The sequence below is a fragment of the Lissotriton vulgaris genome, chromosome 4_1 (assembly GCF_964263255.1).
Source record: "Lissotriton vulgaris chromosome 4_1, aLisVul1.2, whole genome shotgun sequence".
In the NCBI taxonomy this organism is placed as follows: Eukaryota; Metazoa; Chordata; class Amphibia; order Caudata; family Salamandridae; genus Lissotriton; species Lissotriton vulgaris.
This window is the reverse complement of record NC_141691.1, coordinates 2006881412-2006905724: the sequence shown is the minus strand read 5'-3', so window position 1 is coordinate 2006905724 and position 24313 is coordinate 2006881412. Positions and strand designations below refer to the sequence as shown.

Here is a 24313-nt window from a genome sequence, read left to right as displayed (position 1 = left end):
TTTCAGGGATTTTGCATGACAAGCAGAGCACACAATTTTCAAATGTACATGAATTACAGTGATTTATCTTAGATTTCGTCAAGACCAAATTCTCACTCACTGAGGTGTCATACTAGACATTGAGACCCGGGTGTTTGAGAATATGTGTTGTAAAATCCACCGTTTTAATCAATTTTCTTTCAACATGTTCTTTGCATTACAGGCTTGATCGCTCATTATACTCTGTTAACAAATTTCGCCGCACCTCTTTGAAAATCCACCAGCCACCACTGACGGAGGCGTTCCCGAAGCACACCTGGCTCCCACGAATGCCCTTCATGCTGAAGCTTGTCAAATGAAAAGTTGAAGGAAATATGACAGAGTCACCACTACTTTCCGAGAACTCCTCCGGCTCTCACTGCCCTCCCACATCACTTACAAGGCCACTTATTGGTCACTCAAGCACCCTACTATGCTTGGCTATCAAGATCATGATCTTGGGTGGACTGCACAACAGAACAGCAGCAGCACTGCCAGACTCCAGACCTTAAACTGCAGAAAGAAGATGAGACATCAAGTCTCCACTCCAATGCCCCAGTTGTCTGAAAATCCATCTGGCTCCAGATGTGGCACGCCCATTTCTGGAAACAGCTGAAAATGGTGTTTTGAAACACATCAGTGCTCTTTAATGCACCGTAACTGGACTACTTCAGAAAATACCTAGTCTCTCTCCCCTTTCCTCTCAGCTACTACAGCCTTTCCACCGTCTCATGCACCCATTACTGTAAGCCTTGCCTCGGTCTGGCCCTACTTCCTAGTCACTCCCCTGCAGCAGGTGTCTTCTTGTCTGCTGTGTCCCCCTCCTCTTGGACTGCTCTATGGTGCTAGGTTGCTGCTCTTTAAATTAGATACATACATACATGCACAACCACCACTAAGCTGCACCTCACTGATGAAGCCCAACTGAGCTGAGACGAGTTTGCCCATGGCAGGTACTTTCCTGTAATGGCACAGAGGAGCTCCAAAATGATAGCATGGAATGCACCAGAATATAATACACAAGATGGTTCAGACTTTCAGCCACCACACATTTTTGCTACCTTGAATTACAGCTTGGTTCCACATGCTTCCAGCCCCAGGTTCAACTGTGATTGGGTGGGATGACTGCTAGAGGGAGAGAAGGTGGACGTACACCAGAGATCTTTTCAGAAACAAGGTGACCTATAAAAGAAGCCTCTTGGAGAAGCTTAAAGGAAGGTCATATATCTAGAACAAACATGGGCAAAGCCAATAGGTCTGGGTGCAATGATCTAACACATGCAGCTTTGGCACAGTAAAGCCAGACAGAGTTGAGATAGCCTGCAGAGAGGCCTACAATTGTACATAATCCCTCATGCAGTCCAGTGCAAGCACTCAAGTGGATGTGGAAGGATACACTCACACAACCAATACCAGTAGGTGAGAGCTAACTACTCAAAGCTGGGCAAAAGCGTGACTGACAATATGCCAGGCCAATGGCTGAAAGAGGGTGGTTAAAGAAAGCAAATAGATGAAAGGGACAGATGAAATGCCTTCTTTCAAACCCCAGGCCGAAAAAACTGCAATTTCTAATTTGATACACCCCGCTGTAAGGTTACCTCTTATTTCAAACTCTGCAAGTGGGAAAAGCTAGGAGCCTGCTGGATTACCTGCAGAGGCAAAGCAAGAAGCACATGCACCACTAAGGGATCTCGAATGCCAATGCTTAACGAATGACAAAATAATAATAAATGCAGGGACCTAAAACTTTTCTTAGAAGCACACATCCAATGCTGAACACCCGAGCTGCCTGGTGCTGATTTCACCAAAGTATACAAAAAAGTGATGAATGGAATGCTTGTATGAATCTCAGTCACTGGCCACATCCCAAGCCATCGTTAATTTGCACACCATGCCACCTCAGTTTGGACTTATGCAAATCAGTCTTGACCCTGCTCCAATGGGAACAGTCTAGCCCGTACTCCCAGGCCAGGTCCTTCCTGAACTGGTACACAAGCAACCCAGGAGTGGTTTCACCCTATTCAGGGCTCATAAGCCAGGTATAGCTTAGTTCCATTGACACAGTGGGAATGGACCCACATGTGGGCATACCCGTTGATTTGACATCAGGTCTATCGATTTTAAGGAAGCCCCATCAGCATTTCATATGTACTGTTTAGACGAGTGACACCTGTTGTTTGACACTACAGCGAGTCATGGTTCTAGAAGAGGTCTGTTAGCGTGAGATATTGGTAATATCGAAAATATACAGTTTCGTACAGCCTGATGACTTTACATATCTAGACACTAACCTCCTGTGACCTCAAATGGAAACAAATCAAAACACATTTTATCATAATACTGTATTAATGTGACCCTGCCAGCGTCTGACTCACATTAGAGGACTAACTATCCTAGGAGAAAAACTATATGGAGATGAGAATAACAACATAATGATGTTTTTCTATAGCACCTAAATGCTGCAGCACGGCTGTTTTTAAGCACTATTAACAAGAGGTGTTACTATTACCTGATGTAATTGTGCTAAATGTATTGGACTCTATAACATGAAGGCTGAGTTGGCCATGCTTGGAGTGAGTTCGCACCAGATGTGTGTTTCACTCCCACTTCCTGTCCATTAAAAGAATTTGAACAAACATCAACTCCACAATCCCACCAACTCTCAAAGCCATCACTGCCTAACACAAAAGTACTTTGTTCACCACCTTCTTGCTCACCAAAATGCAGTCGCGCAGTGTAAAACCATGGCAAGGGCACGTAGCACACGTACAGGATGGGTCTAAGAAAACATGACTTTTAGATACCCATCCATCCAATCGCAACCTGAAAAACAGATTTCTTTGCGTCGACAAGATGACTAGAATCCCCATGATCAGGGTAGAGCCCAATGGCACTATCATCAAAACCACACTCAAAAACATGTGCCTGTTCCCAAGCACACCAGGCGTCAACCCAACAACCATATTTCTTGGAATTATTGTTGACTCAAATCTCAGCAAAACATGGCAATCCCATGTTTAGCATCAGTAGCGCTACTAAGAAAATCCTAAATATTGCTACCGTAAAAGTACTTTGCAAGAGCAATGCAAGCCCGTGTACTCTCTCAAGTCAATGAATCAACTGTCTTTAAGTGTATCGGACCTACCTGATTCTTACAAGTGTTGCAGAACTCGGTGGCCAGACCAATAGCGGAATCAGGAATTGGGATCATATCACCCCAACGCTATATTGAGAGCAATGAGTATAGCATTTAGTTACTACAGCTCTACGTTGCCCTGAATGCATAGCTAATATGTTTCATTATTTTTGTAAAACTCAGCCAAAAGGAAAGATACAAGAAAACCTTTGTTTTTGACACATACTTCTAAAGTCGCTGGCCCACCATTGAGGAGCTCATGTGAACCATCTGGAGGCATTTAAAAATGGTTCGAACTCCACCTCCTATGCACCATTGTGCCTAACAAGCAACACACCATGATGGTGCACTAGCCGCACCACCAGAAGATGCACAGATATAACAGGGGGACCTTAGCAGCAATTTGCGCCGAAACGTATACCCTGTGTATTCAGTTTGTGACCTTATATGCTGCATAGCTCACCGATATCACTAATCGATAAAAGTATTGTTTAAAATGTCCACACATTGCCCACAGGCATCATACCATGAGTACACACTAGAAACAAGTCTGGAAATCGTCTGCAAAAAGTGTCGCTTACCTCTGCGTAGTTAAGGTTGACCCGGCACTTGGCCGCCATCTCCATGAAGAGGTGTGAATTCATATGGTCCAGCAGGATGTAAACAGGGACTCGCCTGGCAGCCACATCCAAGATGTCGCTGAAGAGGTCCACGTCAGTGAAAACGTCCATCACCAAGGCAACCACCTGGAAAGCAAGGGGACACTGTAATTGGCCTTCTTGGTGACAAATGAAGAGATGAGGCGATGACACAGCCCATGATACACAGGAAACGACTACTTTTGGAGTCATTTGGAGGTACTATATAGGAAACGGCAGGGCTCTAGCATGCTTCCCTTTTGGGAGCCATTTATCTTGAAAAACAGGCTCGGAAAATGGTTTTCATGTTAGCCAGGTATGTGCAACCCAAATTTCTTGATACCTTTCTAGCATGCACACATATTTGTTTATTTGACAAGTAAAAAGGGCACATTTTATTGACTACTCTATTGCAATGTCAGCTAGGTGAGACATTTACTTCACCTTTGGGACAAGTAGAAGAGGGATGGGAACTTAGGAACAATTTCTCATGAATTTATCTTTAAACAGTCTTAAATAACAAAGAACACCGTGCACTTCACTAGCCTGAAGTATATTTTATGCACTTGGCAAGTCAAGTTAAACTGGTTTAGTTGACACTGTGGATTAATACATGTGCTATTTGTAACAAAAAACAGGCGCCCCTTTCATCCAAATTAATCCCACAAAAATGTCATTTTACAGTGGAAGACTGAAAGGCAGAGAGGTGCAAGGCAGAGGCTGACTCACTTGCAGGCCTGGCTGTGCTGCATACCTTTCAAAGGCCCAGAGCTTTGAGAAATCGAGATTTCCTTAAGGGGCAATCGGCTTCACAGCCTTGAATTCACATTCCAAAAGCATGTGGATGTGAAAATGTCTCATGGGTTATTTCTGTAGAGTTTCGAAGTAGTCGACCCGTAGAGCACTTTATAAATGTCATAAAAATAAACTTTTAAAGAAAGGGAAAGGAAAGGAGAGCCAGGGTGGCTCTAGATACTTTTGGCTATTCACCACTGTGTTTTGCTTAGTTGCCCTGCCCAAGGTGGCACAAATATGACAAGATCTGGGTCCCTAGGGTGTTCGCCCCCCCCACCCCACCGGGATAAAAGCTGCATTTCATTAAGTGGCCAAAAAAGGCCAAAACGTGTCTATGATTATTTGAGTTACAATGCAGAGAAAACGGATCCTAGTAGTGTGCGAGACTAGTACCTCTGGGAAGGGCCAAGCCTGATCTGCACATGCTTGCTCTGTGTCTGTAATGATCTAGTGAGCAAAGAAATGGTGGAATGGGATGATAGATGTATCGTCTTCCCCAGCCCTAGAGCAGGCAGACCGATTACGCCACACACTGGAGCTGCGGTTGAGCATATCTATATTCCCAATGTTCTTTCATACTCTGACCATTACATCATACTCCCATAACTACCCCATAACACCTCCCCCGCATATCACATAGTTCCTGTTCAGAGTCCACCCAGAACCATGAGGGCCACAGTGCGCATGGCATCAATATGCTACATCTCCCCCTTTGTTAATGAATAAGTGGCAGACATCACTCAACATCTCCTCAATCAGTCTGCGAGGAGCTCGCGCTTGTCTACCAGCTCGGGTGATCTGACGTGATCGAGGTCCACCCTCATCAGGCAACTGAGTCTCAGGCTCCGGAGCCAAACCTGGAGGTTTGGTCGCCTCCATGGTAGCGTCAGGAGCTGGTGAGTGGCAAGGTAGGTGTTTGAAGTGCGATGTGTTCTGAGTGATGTACTTCTCAGGATGATGTGCTATCACAATGTGTACATTGCGCGCCACCACCTGCAGAGGTTTGGTGGCGAATGAGGTGTCCATCTTTCGTTCCCACATCTGGATCCAAGCTGCATCTCAAGATGTGGCCAAAAAAAGTCAAAACATGTCTGTGGGTATTTGAGTTCCAATTCGGAGGAGACGGATACTAGTAGGGTGTGAGACTAGTACTTCTGGGAAGAACCTAGACTGATCTTCACATGCTTGCTCTGTGTCTGTAATGACACAGTGAGCATCAAAACAGTGGAATGGAGTGGTGCCCAGGGTCTTCAAAAGTAATTAGGCATATTATTCCATCACTTCAGCATGGGTCTGATGCGGTCTTGCAGATGTCATGTGCAGATAGGGGGCTCAATAAAATACATTTTGCATCAGTCCGGGGTGCATTGTGTCCCTGGCAGACCTGTAAACTACAGCAAATGCGTGTGTAGACTGCTGCCCTTAGAGCAGGGCCTGCCTCGGATCTTAAACTGAATCCCAGGAGAGACTTCAAATGTTTTCTGACTTTCATGAAATTCTGTTCAACCAATGATCAGAAACTGTTGAGTAACTAAACCCCCCCATTTCCCTCTTCCATGTAGATTAAATATTTTTCTCCATTAGCATTCTATAATCAAAATTATATTTCTCCTGCAGCTGTTTAAAAAAACTTTGTTGAAACCACACAGCCACTTCTTGTTTTAATGTATATGGAACTATATCACTGCCTATGCTCTTAATATATGTAGTCTATTTTCTCCAACATAAGGCGTCATGAGATAAAGAGAGAGAGAGAGAGAGAGAGAGAGAGAGAGAGAGAGAGAGAGAGAGAGAGAGAGAGAGAGAGAGAGAGAGAGATAGAGAGATAGAGAGAGAGAGAGAGAGAGAGAGTGTGTGTGGTTTGTGGATAATAATGGGTGGAGAACTTGTAAATAACTTCACACTACTTCCACGTTGACTGTATATATGCAGACATGAAGTTTGTATCACTGTCAGACACAACTTCCTGAGGGAAACCCAAGGCAGTCTCCATAGCAGTTAGGTGCATGTTACAAAGCCAGGTTTTTGGTCAGTTCAACCTCGTTAACTAGGGGTTTCAACTCTACAGCTCGACACTGCTGCTGCTGAAACATGGGGTGGGCAGGACAGGCTAAGCTGAAGCGCAGGTAAGGGCCAGCAACTACTCCTGCCTTATTGGTTGCAATATATGGTATCCCATATAGGTTATATACCCACTGCTCTCTTCTGGGGCTCTTTTTCTTAACCACAGTTATTAGGGAAATGAGTGCGGAGATATAAAACGAAAATGATGGCAGAAGTAAAGGCGAGAAAACAGACCATATAGAGGAAAGCGTTTAGAAGCTCATGGAACGCTGGCATAGAGCAAATGAACGTGTCTTCAAATGAGTCTGTGAATAAATAGGCCAATGACCGCCTCGTTTAAACAAGGTTAAGAACTAGGGACTAAATAGATGAATGAGGGAAGAAGGTCACAGACCTCAGTGGGCTATGGATGGGTTTGTGGTTCAAAGTGGTCGAGTTAGTGAGGGCATGAACTAGTGAAGGTACAAGTCAGTGTCAGTGTACTACTCTAGGTCCTACACCCATCCCGTGCCAGAAAGCAAAGAACCTGGGCATCTGGTTTGATACTGACCTTACCTTCGGCCCCCAGATCAATCAGGTGGTCGGATCATGCTTTGGGACCCTCAAAAGTCTCAGGAAGACTTTGAAGTTTCGACCTGTGAGAGCCCGACAAACCTTGGTGCATGCACTAGTCACATCAAAGATGGACTATGGCAATCTTCTCTATTTAGGGACCTTGGAGAAGAATCTTAACCGCCTGCAGGTCCTACAGAATGCCGCTGCCCGACTAGTGCTTAGACTACCCAGAAGAGCCGCATCCGCAGTGGCCCTCCGGTCTTTGCATTGGCTCCCGGTCAGAAGTAGGGTAGAATTCAAAGCACTATGCACGTGCCATCGGATCATCAATGGGAGATCTCCTCTCCCTCTGCAAGGACTTCTGACGGCTTACGAGCCGTCCCGCTCCTTGAGATCTTCCGGCACTGGACTCCTGATTATTCCCAAGGTGTCTAGAGCACGGATGGGCGGAAGATCTTTCAGGTACCTTGCAGCCTCTAGATGGAACAAACTACCCATGGCATTGCGATTAGAGCCATCAGAATCAATCTTTAGAGCCAAGCTTAAAACTGCACTATTCGCTCAGTAAGGTATGCCGCTTCTATAGGATCCAGTTAGAATCTCTCCTCAGCGCGGGGACACGCCGCTGTTGCGTCACCATGCGCTTTATAAAACCCCCTAAATAGAAAATAGAAATAGAAACAGTGAAAGCCCCTTGTTAGTAAGGGATGGGTGTGAAGGGGCCGTTTGGTGAATGATGTGACAATACAACTCAGAAGACAGGAACAGGTAATCAAACAAACAACACTTTAGGGCGCCTAGTGTTGGTGATTGTTAGAGATACAATGCTAGGAAATATATCTGACCCCTTTAAATACACATGGACAAAGCCAACAGGTCTGGCCTGCGCAGGTGAGATGGTTAATTTTTCCAATGCAAGATATGCCACAAAAGAAAATGAAACAAAAAACATGCAGCCATCTAAATCTAAACGGGATACTCTCGCAATAAGAAATGTGAATAAAAAGAAACACATTCACTGAGGTGGGCGCTTTACTAATGTTTTTTACATACAAAGCATTTGAGTTATCCCATGCTTTTTTAAAGTTTTATCTGTAAAACAGACAAGAATAAATAGTCACCAACCGGAACATTCGGCATGCAGGCACCTATAATGGTACTGTCACTTAAAGACTTTATCCCAGCAAATTTAAAAAAGAGACAGAAAAGAAATAGTCACCTATCTGGTCAACGAAAGTGTATGCAAATTAAATAGCCAGAATTTGTAGTTAACAAACAGAAATAAAATAAAGCATACTTTGAACCAGTTTAGTCATTGAAAAGCAAGGAACTATTTTTAGTCGGATGTAAACAATGTGCAAGGGCTGTGTGCAGTCACTCAGAGTGAAGGTGGCCGGTGGGTAAAGTGGGCTGACCCATTGCCCCATGCGGAATGCTCTAACTGGCTGGAAATTGTTTTGGGGGGAAAAGTCTGTTACATGAGGAAAATCTGGCTCCACACACACAGCATATAAAAGTCTTAACAGGCGACAGCACCATCAGGCCCCAGACTGCTACACTCCCACCAAGGGCTTCCCTGAAACTAAACGCCATTAAGGCAGAGTTCATTCCTATCACCAACAGCTGCAAACAAGCCCAGCTCCAGCAGAGGCCTCTGACATACAATGAGTCGAGCTAACACCACAGCTGGATGGGAACAAACACTTTAGCATCAACAAACTATCCCTCAGAACTCACATCACAATGAAAACTCTGAGTGTCTACACTGTATGTTTGTTTTTGATGTGGCGTAACACGTTTTATTGGTGTACAATTGGTAATATATAATGCTATACAGTGCATTCCAGATGTGAGGACACTCTATTCCCTCACCCTACCTCTGATACCTTTCACTTCCCTATTTTTCCTTCCTCCTCTTTATCCCTCCCCAAGCCACAGTTTAATTGGAACTGCTGTTTTGTTGATTTGAATGTACTGATAAATACCAATAAAAACAATAATAACATTTTTTTTAAAAACCTCTAAGTGTCTGGTACAACAATCTCTCCCTGAGCAATGAAACTGTACCTGCTTTGAACGTTTTAATAACCACTGTGCAATGGGAAACAACCTAAACAACGAGGTCTAAACAATCCATGGCTAAACAATGCAGGTGGAACTGCGCACGTCTAAACCACGCATATGTCTTTACCAAGCATAGACGTTAGTGGTAGTTAGCGCTCTAGACTCGGGAAGAGGGTCGGACTGGGTGGAGTTCGGAGGTGACTTCCTGCCCGGACGAGGAACGGCTTGATGAGTACGATTTGTTTATTGTATATGTTGGGGAAGCGTCGATGTAAAGCAGGCTGTCATGATGATAAAATAAGGAATGACTTTCCTCAGTTAGTAAGCAATATATGGCTCTTTCATGGTCTGTTGAATTGTGGGATAAGCTATGGGTAAGGATACGGAAATCCTCCAGGGCTGCAAATACTGTTCAGACTTGTTTTTCATCTATAATCGACTCCTACTTACCCCTTTAACTCTTAGTAAAAGATATTCTGACCTATTACATACGTGTTGGACTTGTTCTGCACCGTATGCAGATTTGTTACACTTGCTTTTCAAATGCACTCCGGTTCACATGTTTTGGATCAAGGTATGGTCTCAAATCAATAATATCTTTTGCACTACACTCTCGTTTCATATATCTCATTTTTTTTAGGTAGTTTATCCCCCTTTTGGAGTCATTGCACTTTCAGCATAAAAATAGTTGATCTGCTTATTGCAGTTGCTTTTCAGCAAATTACCAAGGCTTGGGAGGATCTCACTAAACTCTCGTATCAGGCTTGGTGGTATGCTGTATGTTACAACCATAGGCTCGACACGAAATATGTTTATCCACTTACTTTGGCTCCCAAACGGAAGCAGCTGTGGGATCCAGTTACTTCATTTTTTGATACATGTGCTCTTCGCTCTCTGCCTCTATCCCCCTTTCAACAAGAAGTCGCTAAACCTCCCTGAGTTCCCATCATTGTTTTATCTCCTTTTCATAAGCAAATATCTTATCATCTTTTTGTACGTTAATATATTAACAATTGTTGCATATTTCATCATAGCTGGTTCTATATGCAGTTTATCATCTTTAAATTGTTTCCTTCATTTATTGTGTTGTATACTTTCTTCTTGTATTGATCTCGTTTCTTTGTATAAGTGATCTTTTATGATTATTAATAAACAATTTTTTTTTTTAAATGTTGGTGAGCTTTTTTTTTATTATTTATGTCTGGGGACTTTATTACATTTTTTATTTTTTATGTTGGGGAACATTTGAAGGTTTTAGGGCTCAGGGCGGCAGGTCAGGGTACTTAAAATGGCGGGGACTCCGGTTTATGGCCTCAGGGTGGGCAGGAGGCTGGGTAGTTTGCAGGGCCGTGTTTTATGGCTTAAAGATGGAGGATAGGGTACGTTTTAATGCGAGGGAATCTTTAGGGTTCAGGGCAGGGGGTGGTATATTTTAGTCCTGGTGAAGGTTATAGGTCTCAGGTGTGGAGGGGTCGGTCAAGTTCTGGGGTGAAGGTTTTAGGGCTCAGGGCAGGGGGGGTCGGGTCAATTTCAAGTCTGGGGGCCAGGTTTTAGGACTCAGGGCATGGGGGTTGGGGTGTAATTAGGGCTGGGTGGGGTTCGTATTTTGAGCAGGGGTTCGGTTTTAGGATTCAGGGCAGGGGGCTGGGGTATTTTTAGGCCTGGGGTCGTACTCAGGGCAGGTGGCTGGGTTTTAGCAGAACCTTAACCACGCATATGCATTTACCAAATTTGCCATTACAACTAAATTTGTTGTAAAGGCATTTGTGGTTAAGAAGCGGTAGTTGTTATGACCGCGTTGTTCAGGCATGCATGGATGCAACACACAACCCTGGGCAGGGGTGATGCCCACCTCATTACCATTCCCTGACATGCCCCAGACTGACCATAAGACAAAGAAAGAAAGCCCACATCACCTTAACACTGGCAGCACTTCACTGACACAACCTACAGCACCATCCAGTGAAGAGAAGAAAACTAGAGTTGTGTGCAATTTGTAATTTGCTGCAGTGTGATTGATTACGTGAAATGACAGCAAAATTACACAAGAGATACGTGTGAGTGTGACTGCATTTAGTGCTACTTTCTTAAGGCAAAATGCACCCTTGTCTCCAAAATATTCATTTATGTAATCTAGCCTGTAAGGGAAGTAGTGACAATGTTAATGAGGATGATGAGGGGGCCCCACAGGGACCCCATTTTGAACATTCTATAGAGGGGTACGAGCTAGAAGAATTTCTTGCTAACCACGATTTGTATGAACCTGACAGGGGCCTGAGGGCGCCGACCTTTACTGGCACCCCTCACGGATCAGTGATAGACTATATTTTAGTCTCACAAGGCATCCTAACCCGGACTATGGATTATCCAACAGTCATATCACCTTATAGCGATCACAACCCTGTATTACTTGAAGTGGCCTGGGGAGACCAGATGGGAGCACCGCCAACAGTGCTAAATCCGGTACATCCCCTGAGGCACTGCGACCAAGATAGACGATTGAAATGGGCCAAAGTGATCCCGGAACATTTCTACGGAAAAAACTTCCCTAAAATAAAAGATAAGGTGGACATTTGTCAAAAAACCGGCGCACAAGGTAAAGAAGTAATAGCAGCGCACGAGGCAATTTGTAGCCAGGTGGCTAAGGACCTTTTAGCCAAACCAAAAAAGGGATTGCCTGAAACTAAGCGCTGGTTTGACTCTGCATGTTCAAAAGCCCATAGAGCACTGATGGCAGCCTTAAAAATCTCCCCTAGGGTTGGAGAAGACATTGTTAGACTAAGGAAAAACTATAAGGCAGCCATGAAGAAACGCAAGGATACCATCAAACGCGAATCATGGGAAAATCTCCTCTCAGCGGCAGTGTTGAAGGATAGTAGGAGATTCTGGGAGATTATAAAACAGCCTCTATTTTCCGATGATAAAAATGTTCCCATGGACTGCGTGATCACTGACGAAAATTGGCTGAATCATTTTAAAAATGTTTATGAGGGTGAGGACGAAGGATCTAAAAATGTCATATTGCCTGTGGTAGCTACACACCCTATTGTGTTTAACCCCGAAGAAGTGGAAAAAGCATTATTGGCTACAACAAGACACAAGGCACCTGGTCCTGACGGTGTCCCTGCTGACTTCTTCATGTATTCACCTAAATTGTGGGCGGAGGTTTTGCCAAAAGTGTTCAACGCAGCTAACGATAATCAAGCCCCTAGTTCTTGGGCCAAATCCACCATTGTCCCCATTTATAAAAACAAAGGTCACCGGGATGATCCCGCTTCCTACAGGCCTATATCTCTTTTGGACTCAACCATAAAAAGCTTAGGTAGAGTTCTTTTGGCTAGACTTAGGGAGAATGTTGAGAGCTGTGGTGAGCTGTCTGAACTACAATATGGATTCAGAGAAAGAAAAGGGACCATTGAACAATGCATAAATCTGCACCTGCTGATCTCTAAATATACAGTGGCTAAGGAGGGTTCCGTGTTTCTCGCATTCATGGACCTCTCCTCGGCCTTCGATCTGGTGAATAGGACGAAACTGTGGCTGATTTTGTTAGAGATGGGCATTGATGAGTCACTGGTTGTGTTTATGTCTACCCTGCATCAGGAGCTTTTTGCAGCTGTCCGAGTTACAAATGACGGTAGACGCACCCCTTTGTTTAAATCCTTAAAGGGGGTGCGGCAAGGCTGCATCTTAGCCCCCTTACTATTTACCATTTATATCAATGGGCTGGGTGGTCATCTGCGGGGTCAGGTAGCCAACGTTCCGCATGCAGGAGGTGTTAAAATACCGGCACTCCGGTATGCGGACGACGCAGTGTTGATAGCCCGTACTGGTGTAGGCCTACAGCATCTCCTGGACGCCTTTGGTTCTTTTATGGAGAGTCTGGACCTTAAGGTTAACGCCTCTAAATCACACACGATGGTAATGGGACGTGAGTGTAACAAAAAAAGACATAAAACATTTTTTTGGAGGGGAGTTCCCGTCACCTATGTAACCACATTTCCCTATCTGGGGGTAACGTTTGATCAGAAAGGAACTTGGGGCCCTCAGATAAGAGCAAAAAGGCTGGCAGTAATAAGGTCGTCTTCAGCAGTATTGGGTTTTGCTGGTAAGCTAGGGGCCAGGCCCATGGAAGCCCTTTTGAAAATTTACACGAGTAAACCGGTGGCCATAGCGTCTTATGGTTCCCCTTTGTGGGGGTATGTAAACATTGACCCAATTCAGAGAGCAGAGAACAGATTTATCAGATCTCTGCTCTCAGTCCCACAATCAACCCCAACGTATTCTATTCACAAAGAGGTGGGCTTGCCCTATCTGTCTGATACCCTGAGCCTTGCACCGCTGATTTTGTGGATGAAAATGTGGAGGAATGAAGATCTCCCTTTGAACCACACAATTCTGCGTGACGTCTTATCCCTGGACAAACATAATAGCATCCCATGGTTGGCCTATATAGCTAAAATGTTTGCAGATCTAGGTCGCCCGGAACTTTTTTCATCCCCGGAAAAAATTAGGGGACAGGACATAGATATTATCAAAAAGTTATTCAGGGATAGGCAGGAAGCACAGCGGGAGGAATACGAATTGCTGAAACCAGCGGTAAGGGCCCATAGCCTTCTGGTTTGCTCACCCTCACTCGCCCCTTATCTGAGCTTCGTCACATTTCCCTATCACAGGTTTTTCTTAACAAAGTTCAGATTTAATTTGCTACATTTTTACTTGGGTTCTTTTAAGAGCTGGCAGAAACCTGAGTTGGCCCCACCGTGCAGCTGCGATAATTTTTCGGTGCAGGACACTTTGCACTTTGTCATGTTTTGCAGTTTGTATCACGAGCAGAGAAAGAAATACTTGCTTCCCATCCTGAAAGAAGCAGGCTTCGTACAAGTGCGACCAGCTTTGCTCTTTTTACAACTTTTACCTAACCCACGCATTACTTTTTGTATGGCAAACTTTTTGGTAGCTGCCGCAAGGACGAAATCTGTTGGCCAAATCTTATCTTAAAATTAGTGACTTTTTTATTATGCATTTTAAGGTATGAAATGTAAAGCTTTTTTAACCACAAACCTTTCTAAATGTTTAGTTGGTCTTTCTTTTGTATAATGTAGATAGAACTATTGTATGTATCGTATGTAATGTAAATGTTTTTATTTGTTTGTTTTTTGTATGACTTGCAAAAAGTCGAATAAAGATATTCTGACTGAACCGGAGGATGCCTTTCAAAACATGTGAAATGCAACAGAACAGGAGGAGCAGCAGCGAGCAGTCACTCGCGCTCTGTTTCTGTGCTCGTGGTAGCAGCGGTCGAAGTGCATAACGAAAAGTATGGGAACTTGGATTCTGAGTTTAATGGGGGCGTGACCAGCGAGTGTAGAGATGGGGTCAGAGGCGTGGCTAACACAGCAAAATATTCTGTAACCATTTTGTCAACCTTTCACCTACAGGCAACTGCATATAAAATAGAATGCACACACCTTAAATGAAAAAGAATGCAACTTAAATGTATCTGTGGGAAATGCATGTTTTTTGGTAGCAATTACTATGTTGGCTCTCAAGAAGCCTTTAGATTTGAAGATTAACCCCTTGGACGCTGATGACGGAACGGCTCCGTCATCAGCTGCGGGTGTGCTGTGCTGATGACGGAGCGGTTCTGTCATGGCCCGCTCGGAACGCCTGCGCGGCGCGAATTCCGCGCCTGCGCGGAGCGTTCCATTGAGCGGGGCGGGCCGGGCCATGACGGAACCGCTCCGTCATGAGCACAGCTCAACCGAGGCAGGTGACGGAGCGGTTCCGTCACCAGCATGCTGCCGCCGCGCGGCCGCCCCGCTCCCTTAGCACTGCGGCCGAATAGCCGCCGCAGTGAAGGGGTTAACCAAATGCACATGTTTACATTTCTTACAGGTAGCAGGCACCCTGCAGAGAAGGCTGTCTTTAGCGGTCAGTCCTTACTATGTTGAGGCGTTAACGAGTCCGTTGTTAAGGGAGGTACAATGAGCACGTCAGTAAGAGAGCTAGTAAGTAAATGCATTAGTGAGTGGATACGTTTAGTGATTCGGTGACTTACTAACAGGGTGAGTTACTTAGCAAATCAACAAAAGAACGAATAAGGGAGAGGACCATGTAGGTGAATGAGTTTGTGAAACTGCGAGTCGGAAGGTTTATGTGTGAATTAGTGAGATCATGAGAAAGCAACTGGATGAGGGCATGACTGAGCATTATGTTTTGAGTATTAGCAAGGAAACCCATGGTTCGTGAATGAGCAGGCTAGGTCAACTGGAAAGCAAAGCAGTAAACAAGAGAATGTGTTAATTGAATTAGGGAGTGAACGCGTTCTTACGTGGATTGTTTTAAGTGAACCTATGAAGATGCATTTATTTGAATTAGTGAGTGAATGCGTTTTACGTGAAGTAGTGAGTCAATGTGTCCTTAACCCCTTAAGTGCTGCCTCGGGGCGTTGGCAGACGGCAGCACTACCTCCCCAGTGCTGCGCACGACAATTGGACGTCCATTCAGCACTAGTTCCAATGGACAGCCCAGCACTGGGGAGGGATGTTTACGAGCATCTATGAGGTTAAATCAACTATAGAGAGAACATGGAAAAGTTGAATTAGCAAATGTACACGGTAAGGCTGTCTAATGGCTAGAGTTCAGTAAGTTGGCTGCCAGACTTCCCACGACACAAATCTGCTGGTTAGACATCTCAAGCAGTCTCTTCATTCAATGTCTTTGCTCATCTCTACCTGAGGCTTTTAAATGCTGTCAAGCGTCTCCTTTCTTTATTTGATCATCACACAGATATAGTTCGCCCATTGTGATTAGAGGCTTCCACAAAAACCTTATTAAATAAATAAAATGAAAAATGTAAAATGTGGTAACGCTTGAATGTATTGTGTTCATGTAAAGTGAATCATGTATTACGTGAATTATTGAGCGAATACGTTCGTAAGTGAATCGGTAAGTGGAAACGCTACTAAACTAATGAAAGGGTGCTTTTAGTTTTAAATACGGTGATGAGTTAATAAATTAGTAATTCAATTAGTGAGTGAATAATGTAGTAATATCAGGTCCGTCAGTGAACAAAGGAATGAGTGAATAAAAGAGGCTTCGTTAATTAATGCCAAATTCAAAACAGAGCCACGGTATGTAAATGTTATGTCCGGATCGGAAGTGAGACTTACGCTTATCTTTCTAAACTGAAGCTTTCGGCACCCGAACAATACCTGTAAAACCTCGACATCAAGATAAGCTTCTGAAGAGTTTCTAGAAATTAATTTTAAAATGTGACTGCCTCTCAGCCAATCCGATCTCTGTCCTGTCGTCACATGACCTTACATCCACCATTTTGTGCTCTTTCTTTACTGCTCAGCAGCCGAAGATAATTGTAGCCTATTTTTCATTACATCTCTCTTTATTTGAGCTCCTAACCCACCCACTGAGGAAACCTGGAGGAGTCTTCTGCCCGTTTGTGAAATACTGATGTTTTCCTGCTCAGATGTTCTTTATTATTAAGCACTGTGCGCTTAGTATCAAAATTTGTTTTTCTATCTCTACAGGCACTCTCCATAGAGACTGAAGGAACTGCAGTGAGTCAGACTTTTCAAAACTGGGGCAGATGTTTCCGTGCTCCTGTGTGGACAGGCCCTTCACATGGGCAGGGCGCCCTTCTACAGGGCCATTGAAGTGGATTGGGCCAAGTCCTCTCCTGCAGCCTTCGGCACCGGGCACTACAAGCTTGTGATGGTCCACAGGTGAGGAAGCCAAAGAGCTTCCTCTCTATGCTGCCTGAATGTCATCTTGTCTATCTGTTTATGGAATGCTCACGTCTTACCTGGAGGATCACTCAAAGCAGACCAGACATCACTATATTTCATCGCTCTGAATACAGCATATCCCGACCTAGCAGGAAATATCAACGCACCTTCAAGACTCCCTGGGGCCGGAGACTCAAGGACCTCAGAGGTGAGAGGTGTTTACAAAGAGTAAAAAGTAGAATAATTTAGTGATGGGATGGCCCTAAGAGGCAACAACACAATGTGTGAGTGCACCAAGACATGTTTATCCAGAGGATGAGTGACTTTCAGTTTGGTCTTCATAGCAGTGTGCAATAATGGAGGAACTTAAACTCTCAGGAAAGCACCTTCAATAATAGCAGCCCCCTAGCAGCATCCGGCACCTCGTGCGCAGGGAAGCAGAGCTGTGGGAACCTAGGGCTCCCAGAAACAAGGTATGGAAGATGAGCAAATACATGCTACAGTGCAGGGAAAGTGTAAGCATACACAGCCAGGTGAGACTTCAATGGCCAACACAAGGCACCCTCATTGTGAGAGGCTGGTCGGTCCCGTTCATGCAGCAACCTGGTTGCTCAGAAAACCAGTATTGTAGAAGAAGGCTCGTCCAATGTTTCCAATACACCAGTTGAGAAGGATGCTCTTGGATCCCCCAGCATGATGCTGAAAGAAGTTGACCGGTCTTGAAGAGGATCAGGAAGCTGGAAACCTGGAGACTCTGAAGACCTAATCTAGGAAGACTGTGTAGAGGTCGGTGAGGTATAGCACCCCAAGTCCTACTGGGCCGTCTCAGAAAAGGTGGCTCGGTACTTAAATGCAGGTTAGCTCAAACCTTTTGAAAAAGAGGCCAGAATTAGGCTGAAGGTCGAATGCCCATGGTCATCCCCAGATCCAAAGATCTTTCTGCCCAAAATTGATATTGTTCTACCTTCATGTGGAAACGTTTGCATGAACGGAAAAATGGGACTGATCGCTCATGGAGGTTTGGTGAATCTTCCTGACCCCTCAAGCCTCTGAATCATGGTTTTGGGTTTGGCCGAGGAGGCAAGGAGACAGGGTCACAGAGTCTCAGAGCGTCCTGCCCGGCAGGGCATATAGAGCCGTCTGCCTTTTCGATAACACAAATTGAGCAATTTCTACAGGAAAATACTGCTCTCTACTGCTCCGGGTGGAACCTAATTTGGGGGATCGCGTCACCCTGGAGGCAGGCCAAGGGGTGTCTAAATTCTGGGACCAAGCAGTGGCATGTTTACATATGACAATTGGTTCGCTACCAATGACGTGCATGAAGCAATGGTTATTAAGGATTTTCCCATCAACAAAAATTACAAAATGAAAATATGAATCACATCTTTGGGCACTGTCCTAGCAAAAGAACAATGGGTAAGCCTTACCCTCTGAAATGTTAACAACGGAAAAGGGACTTAATTGAATGGGTGATGGCTGACGAAGACCATATGAAGATTTTTAAGATATAAGACACATTAATGGAAAATCTAGCTGACTGGGACGATTTGTTGATGAAACCGGCGGACGTCCCCCAACAATAGGTCACAGTGAAAAAGAAAGATATTCTACACTGTTAATTTTGACCAAGACTTTATAAAACTGAAACATAAAATTAAAAACTGGATCAAAGACAAAAGGATAGGAAAATATTAAAATATGCAATATGATATATTATGAACCAACATTTACTTATGCTTTTGTACGGTACTGTGGGAAACATAACAAATTTATAAAAGGAGTCATAGATGAACTGGACAATATATTAAAGAAGAAGAGGGACGTGGATTACGACAATTGGATATTCGGAAGCTCTTCCAAGAAGAGGGAGAACAAAATGGTGGCTGTAGGGCCATTTGAGGACGAGAGTGGATCGGCTGAGAAACGGCGACATACTGTCCTTTAGTTTCCAGAGAGTCTTGGGAAATGTAGTTTTTTCAGATTGTTGTTTTACAGTTAGTGTTGGCTGCTGGGCGTCAGAAGAGATAAGCATAATCCTAAATGGTGCAAGTGCTTATTTGTAGGGTATATGGGTGAATCGGCTCCTTCAAGGCACAGCGGAGTAGACTGAGGAACCGCCTGGATGTTGGACCAGTAACCCAGGGCATCACTCTGTTACGCAAAGCCAGCTTTAGACTAAAGGCAAAAGGAACAGTGGTAAAATTATTGCCTGGAAAAATTGAAATGTAGGTCTTTTTAAAGCACAGTAGGGCAATGAAGATGTCAACCCAATTTGCAACTCAAGTGTCATTTAGGGCGCCTCAACAGTCTTTATAACCAGGTCAGCGGCGGGCAAGCCACCCAATACCAAATTCTAGCCACATTTCCGAATGGGTAAATAGTGTTCCTTAATACATAAATCTGTGTTCTGTGCATTCACATGGCTTGAATATCATTAAACCTGGAGTGGTTTTTACTAGTCTGTGAATCAAATTCCCAGAAGCAGGCCAGCTACAGCCCAGTGAAGTAGGGTCAAGTACAAGCAGGGGGCTTGGATAGTTAAATCTTTCAAAGGAAGCTAGATGATGAAGAAAGTTAGGAACAATGTAGTGACTTTGTCTATGGAGTGTGACATTCTTTAATCAACTTGTTCTGGATGTGTATCCTATTATGGGGCTTAAACATAAGTATGGTAACTTTGCATTTGCATTCACTGAAGATGGCAGTGAAGTGGTGAGGAGCTAGGGCATACTTTATATTGTGAAGACATTAAAAGGACTCGAAAGAAATAGAAATTTGTAAATTCTTTGTCAATAGTAGGTCCTCCAATTAGTGACTGTGCATGTAGGGTGAGGCAAATGTAAGTAAGTAAAGTAAGTAAGTAATTGACTTATAGAGCGCATTAATTCTGAGGCGACTTGGCGCAGGGGTTGCAAAGAAAGGCGATGAACCAAGAGACACTAGGTCATTCCTGTGAAGGGAATAGCCAGGTTTTGACCAATCTCCTAAACTGGGGTCTGGATGATTGAAGCCTAAAATGGGCTGGTAACTCATTCCAGAGCTTCGATGTTCGATGTATGAGACATCTGCCTCCCCATCTTGCCTTATTGATTTTAGGGATCCGAACCAGTGCTTTATTGGCCGATCTGAGATTCAGGCGGGGGTGTACCATTGAAATAGTTTCTGAAACTCCAGTGGCCTTCCACCATAGAGAGGTTTATGCACCAATCAGAATGCCTCAAATTCTATTTGCTGTCTAACTGGAGGCCAGTAAGGATTCCTAATAGAGCTAGAGATATGGTGGTATTTCGGAATATTGGGGTATTTAGGAATATTGAGCAAAGTTCGTGCTGCAGCATTTTGCAGAGATTGCAATTTTGACAGTTGACATTGCTCAACGCCCAAACACAGTGCGTTGCAATAATCAATTCGAGAGAGAATTAGGGCAACCACAACTGAATTTTTAAGGTCTAAAGGAAGATATCGCAAGATTTTACGCACCATGTTAAGAAGAAAGTAGCAGGATGACGTCACCTGGTTAATCTGGCCTGAGAAGTTTAACTGGGCATCACACAGAAGTTCTAACTTCCTCACTTTTTATACTGGGACTGGACAGGGTCCTGCCACCCCCGGCCACCATGCTAGATTCCAAATAGGAGGTCCATTACCAAATTCCATGACCTCTGTCTTATCCGTATTTAGTTTAAGATAACTCTTATGCATCCATTCCATGCTCAAGACAACTGTGGAATTATCCGCACACGAGGAAATGGAAATAACAATTTGTGTATCGTCGGCGTACGATACTTGCAAGAAGCCATGAACCCTAATTAGTTTAGCCAGAGCCGTCACATAAATGTTGAATAGAGTTGGCGACAGTGCTGAACCTAGGGGAACTCCACAGGAGAGGGAGATTTGAGGTTGTCCCAGCACACTCTCTGTTCTCTGGCTGTCAGGAAATGGGTTAATGCAGCATCCTTATTCCTATTGCCTTCCGCTGTTGCGTAAGTACCATGTGATTTACTATGTCGAATGCAGCTGATAGGTCATGTAGGATAAGGACGGCTCTGCCTCCACCATCAATTAGCAAATGGATTTCCTCAGTGGCCATGATTAGCGCTGACTCCGTAGAGTGGCGCGATCGAAAACCATGTAAGGTGGAATTTAGGTGGTTATTGGTTTAAAGATAACCTTTTAGATCTGAGTTAATGGCTTTTTCCAAAATTTTGGCCGCTGGGTTAGACAAGAGATCGAACGGTAGTTCTTAACTTCGAATGGATCGAGGAAAGGTTTCTTTAGGATGGGTCTAATTTAATACAGGCTTTCTTCCAGGAATCAAGGAAGTATCCTGTCCTGATGGCATTATTCATGAGAGGGGTTAGTAGAGTACTAACTTTACCCGAGCCCAGATGTATATGTCCGGGGACAAGGGTATGTCGGGGACCCTAATTTAGTGGCTAATAGCAGGTCTTTGACTGTGCCCACTGTTAGGAGTGAGAATCTAGTCAAATGGCTAGTAGTGGAAGAAACGTCTTCCATTGATGTGCGAGTGAAATAGCAGGGGCGGAGATCCGACCTGCTCGTTCCTCATAAATCGTTTGGACCATCTGTTGGGTGAGGTGAGGTCTATTGGTCTACACAAGGGGGCGTGAGGTGGTCAGTTCCATGGTTCAGTCTATACAGAGTTAATGGGGCTGTGGAGCGGTAACAGCCGAATAGTATAAACTTACACTAGTCTAGTTAGTAAGTGAGGGTGTGCTATTCAAGTCAAGACATAAAGAAGCTCTTCTTATGAAGTTACAGGGACTATTCCTTATTCATAATTCCACACAATAAAGAAAACATCTCAAATATACACCTGAATGTTTCAGTATGGGCATATGGGCAGCAATGCACAAACATACTTTGAGTCCTCAATAACCTTTCACTACAGTGACTCACATTTGTGGATATTCCCCCAAAGGTGGATATCATTTTAGTTTTAGCTGGAAATAGATGATCAATGACTTGCCTAGGGGTTTCACACAGAATGAGTTGTTGTCCTCTGCACTAGGTGTACTCGCTCTTCCTGAGCCTTAGTTCCCATGGTTGGTAGATTTGGGACCACGCAGAATGGGACTGAACGCTGGTGTTAAGCACTGCACACATAACCAGACTGTGGAAATATTGAAATGTCTAAAAATAAGCTTCTGCCACAGTGACTTCAGCTATGTATAAAAAAAGGTTTGGAAAAAGAAAACACAGATCACAAATGCAACCATTGTTCACACCGGAATTTCCAAGATTGGATGTGGAGCTTGTCTGATCATTGCACAAAGTCCTTTTGACACTTGCGGATGGGCGTTGTCCAGAACATTTCAGTCATTCTTGAATTTTCCCTCCATTCAATTAGTGAACAGGACACCTTTGCCAACAATCTCTTAGAAATCTAAACCTATTGTAGACCAACATTCTTGATTTATTAAGGATGAATGTATGACATGTTGCCAATTGTGTGCCTGGAAAGCCACTTTTAGTCGGTATCAAACTAAGATGGACAAATCTGGGCGGGTTCTGAGAATCAACCAGTTGACGAATCCCAATTGAATATGTCCCATAGCAGGAGCTCCCCGAGTAGTTGTACTCACCATTATAGCTATGGATACCCAAGTCTACTTGGGACGAGGAGTCAAAGAACCTGTGCCCAAAACCACATAGAAGAATATGTATTTATTGAGGGCAGGTCGGAACAATATGTATTGCCTCAGAGTTCAGGGTGTCCATCCCGCTACAGAACATTGTTTTGTTACCTTTGGCCTGTTTCCAGGTCGATTTTGAATATGGAACACACGTATGCCTTGGTTTTTAAACGTATTGCCCTTATATACAGATTTATTGAACAACATTCTTAGGTACGTCTGAGTTTGTTTCTTACTTAAACTGTGAAATCTCTAAGGTTGCAATATTTTAGGAAAGACACCTTGCTTTTTTAGAATTAAATGGCAGTGAGAGTCAGGAGGCGTGCAAGAACGTAGCGGAGTACGTGATCGTGACTAAACCAGGGGAGCTCCGCCTTTTTGCTCCTGACGAACCGCACTCAGATAGATCATTTATAAAGAGAAAAAAAAGATAGGGACCCATAGGGCAGCCTGGTCTCTTTTAGATAGTCCTCAGGTGTCATCAGCTAACTCAAATCTACTACAGGTATAGTTATTTGAATGAAATCTAGTTAGCTTATGCACCTGTTCAAATTCCTATTTAGCAACACAAGAAGTATCTTCTTTCCTTCAAAAGTGTGCTCTACAAATACAGCTGCATTGAATGAAGCTCCCTCACCACCTCAGTTGACTGCCACTAAACTGACCCAAACAAATTCCCATTGCTTTGCAAACACACGAGAAAATCAGATCCAGGAATAACTTTCAAACAGAAAGCGACTCGTCCTCTCACCATGAGCATTAAAAACTCTTCAGTCTTGACACTGAGCTTTCCTTCAAAGGGTTACCTTGTCAGGAAAGTCCAGACAGAAAGCATCTAGTTCTTACTGCTGGAGAAAGTAAATTTTTATCTACCTGAACCAGATTTCATGCCCACTTGGATATTAATTTACCTTAAAGAATATTCCTGGTCCCTCCCCGAGAACTGCCATTGTCTTCAAAAACTAGTACATCACATACAAAGCAACCATACTTGGTTATCTGACGGACGAAACACAAAGAGCCACTTCCTGTGCAGGCACGAAACCAAAAACATACAAAAACTAAAAATCCCCAAGATATGGCATAGCCTCACTCAACAGCTCAACATTGCCCCTCACTATATCCGTCTCTTCAAGGAGAGTCTCATTGGCAAGCTGGAATTCTCCTCAGAACTCCATCGCTCTCTGGCTAGGTTTGTACTGCATTATTACCAACACTTAATTGGTTTACACATCCAAATACATTACTTTGTCAATTACGGGAGTCCAAAGAATTGCATTTGCTTGGAGAAGATCTGATGGGATTTTACGTCCACATGAGGCCTTCTTTATATTTTTATGATGAGTCAATAGTGAACAAAACGAGACCAAATCTATTGTATCTGCCTACCATTCTGGAAAACAGTGAGAAAGGATATTGTTGAAGTAGGTTAGTGGGTTGTGTTTGTTGAAACTTGGTACGGCAATGTGGCTGTGTAGGTACCAAGCCGCAAATCCTTTTTAGAAGAAGGTATACAGGATGAGACGTGGTGCCGAGAAGGCACCTGCACGAGGTAGGTAGGAGACAATGTACTTCGTGAGTGGAGGAATGGATGGGGGGGGGATCAGATTTGTTCTAAATTGAGTTTCGCTAATA

The 24313-nt window shown here is 43.9% G+C and overlaps 1 protein-coding gene across 2 annotated transcripts in view; it reads right to left on the bottom strand.

The window, feature by feature from the left end:
* LOC147724855 (protein FAM83H-like) overlaps positions 1–24313 on the bottom strand; it is a 233759-nt gene that overhangs the window by 82521 nt on the left and 126925 nt on the right. For both annotated transcript variants that reach the window (XM_086966350.1, XM_086966349.1), the window contains exon 3: positions 3736–3900. In XM_086966350.1, coding sequence (XP_086822476.1) covers positions 3736–3900 — 165 coding nt within the window. The remainder of the gene's footprint in view (positions 1–3735; positions 3901–24313) is intronic.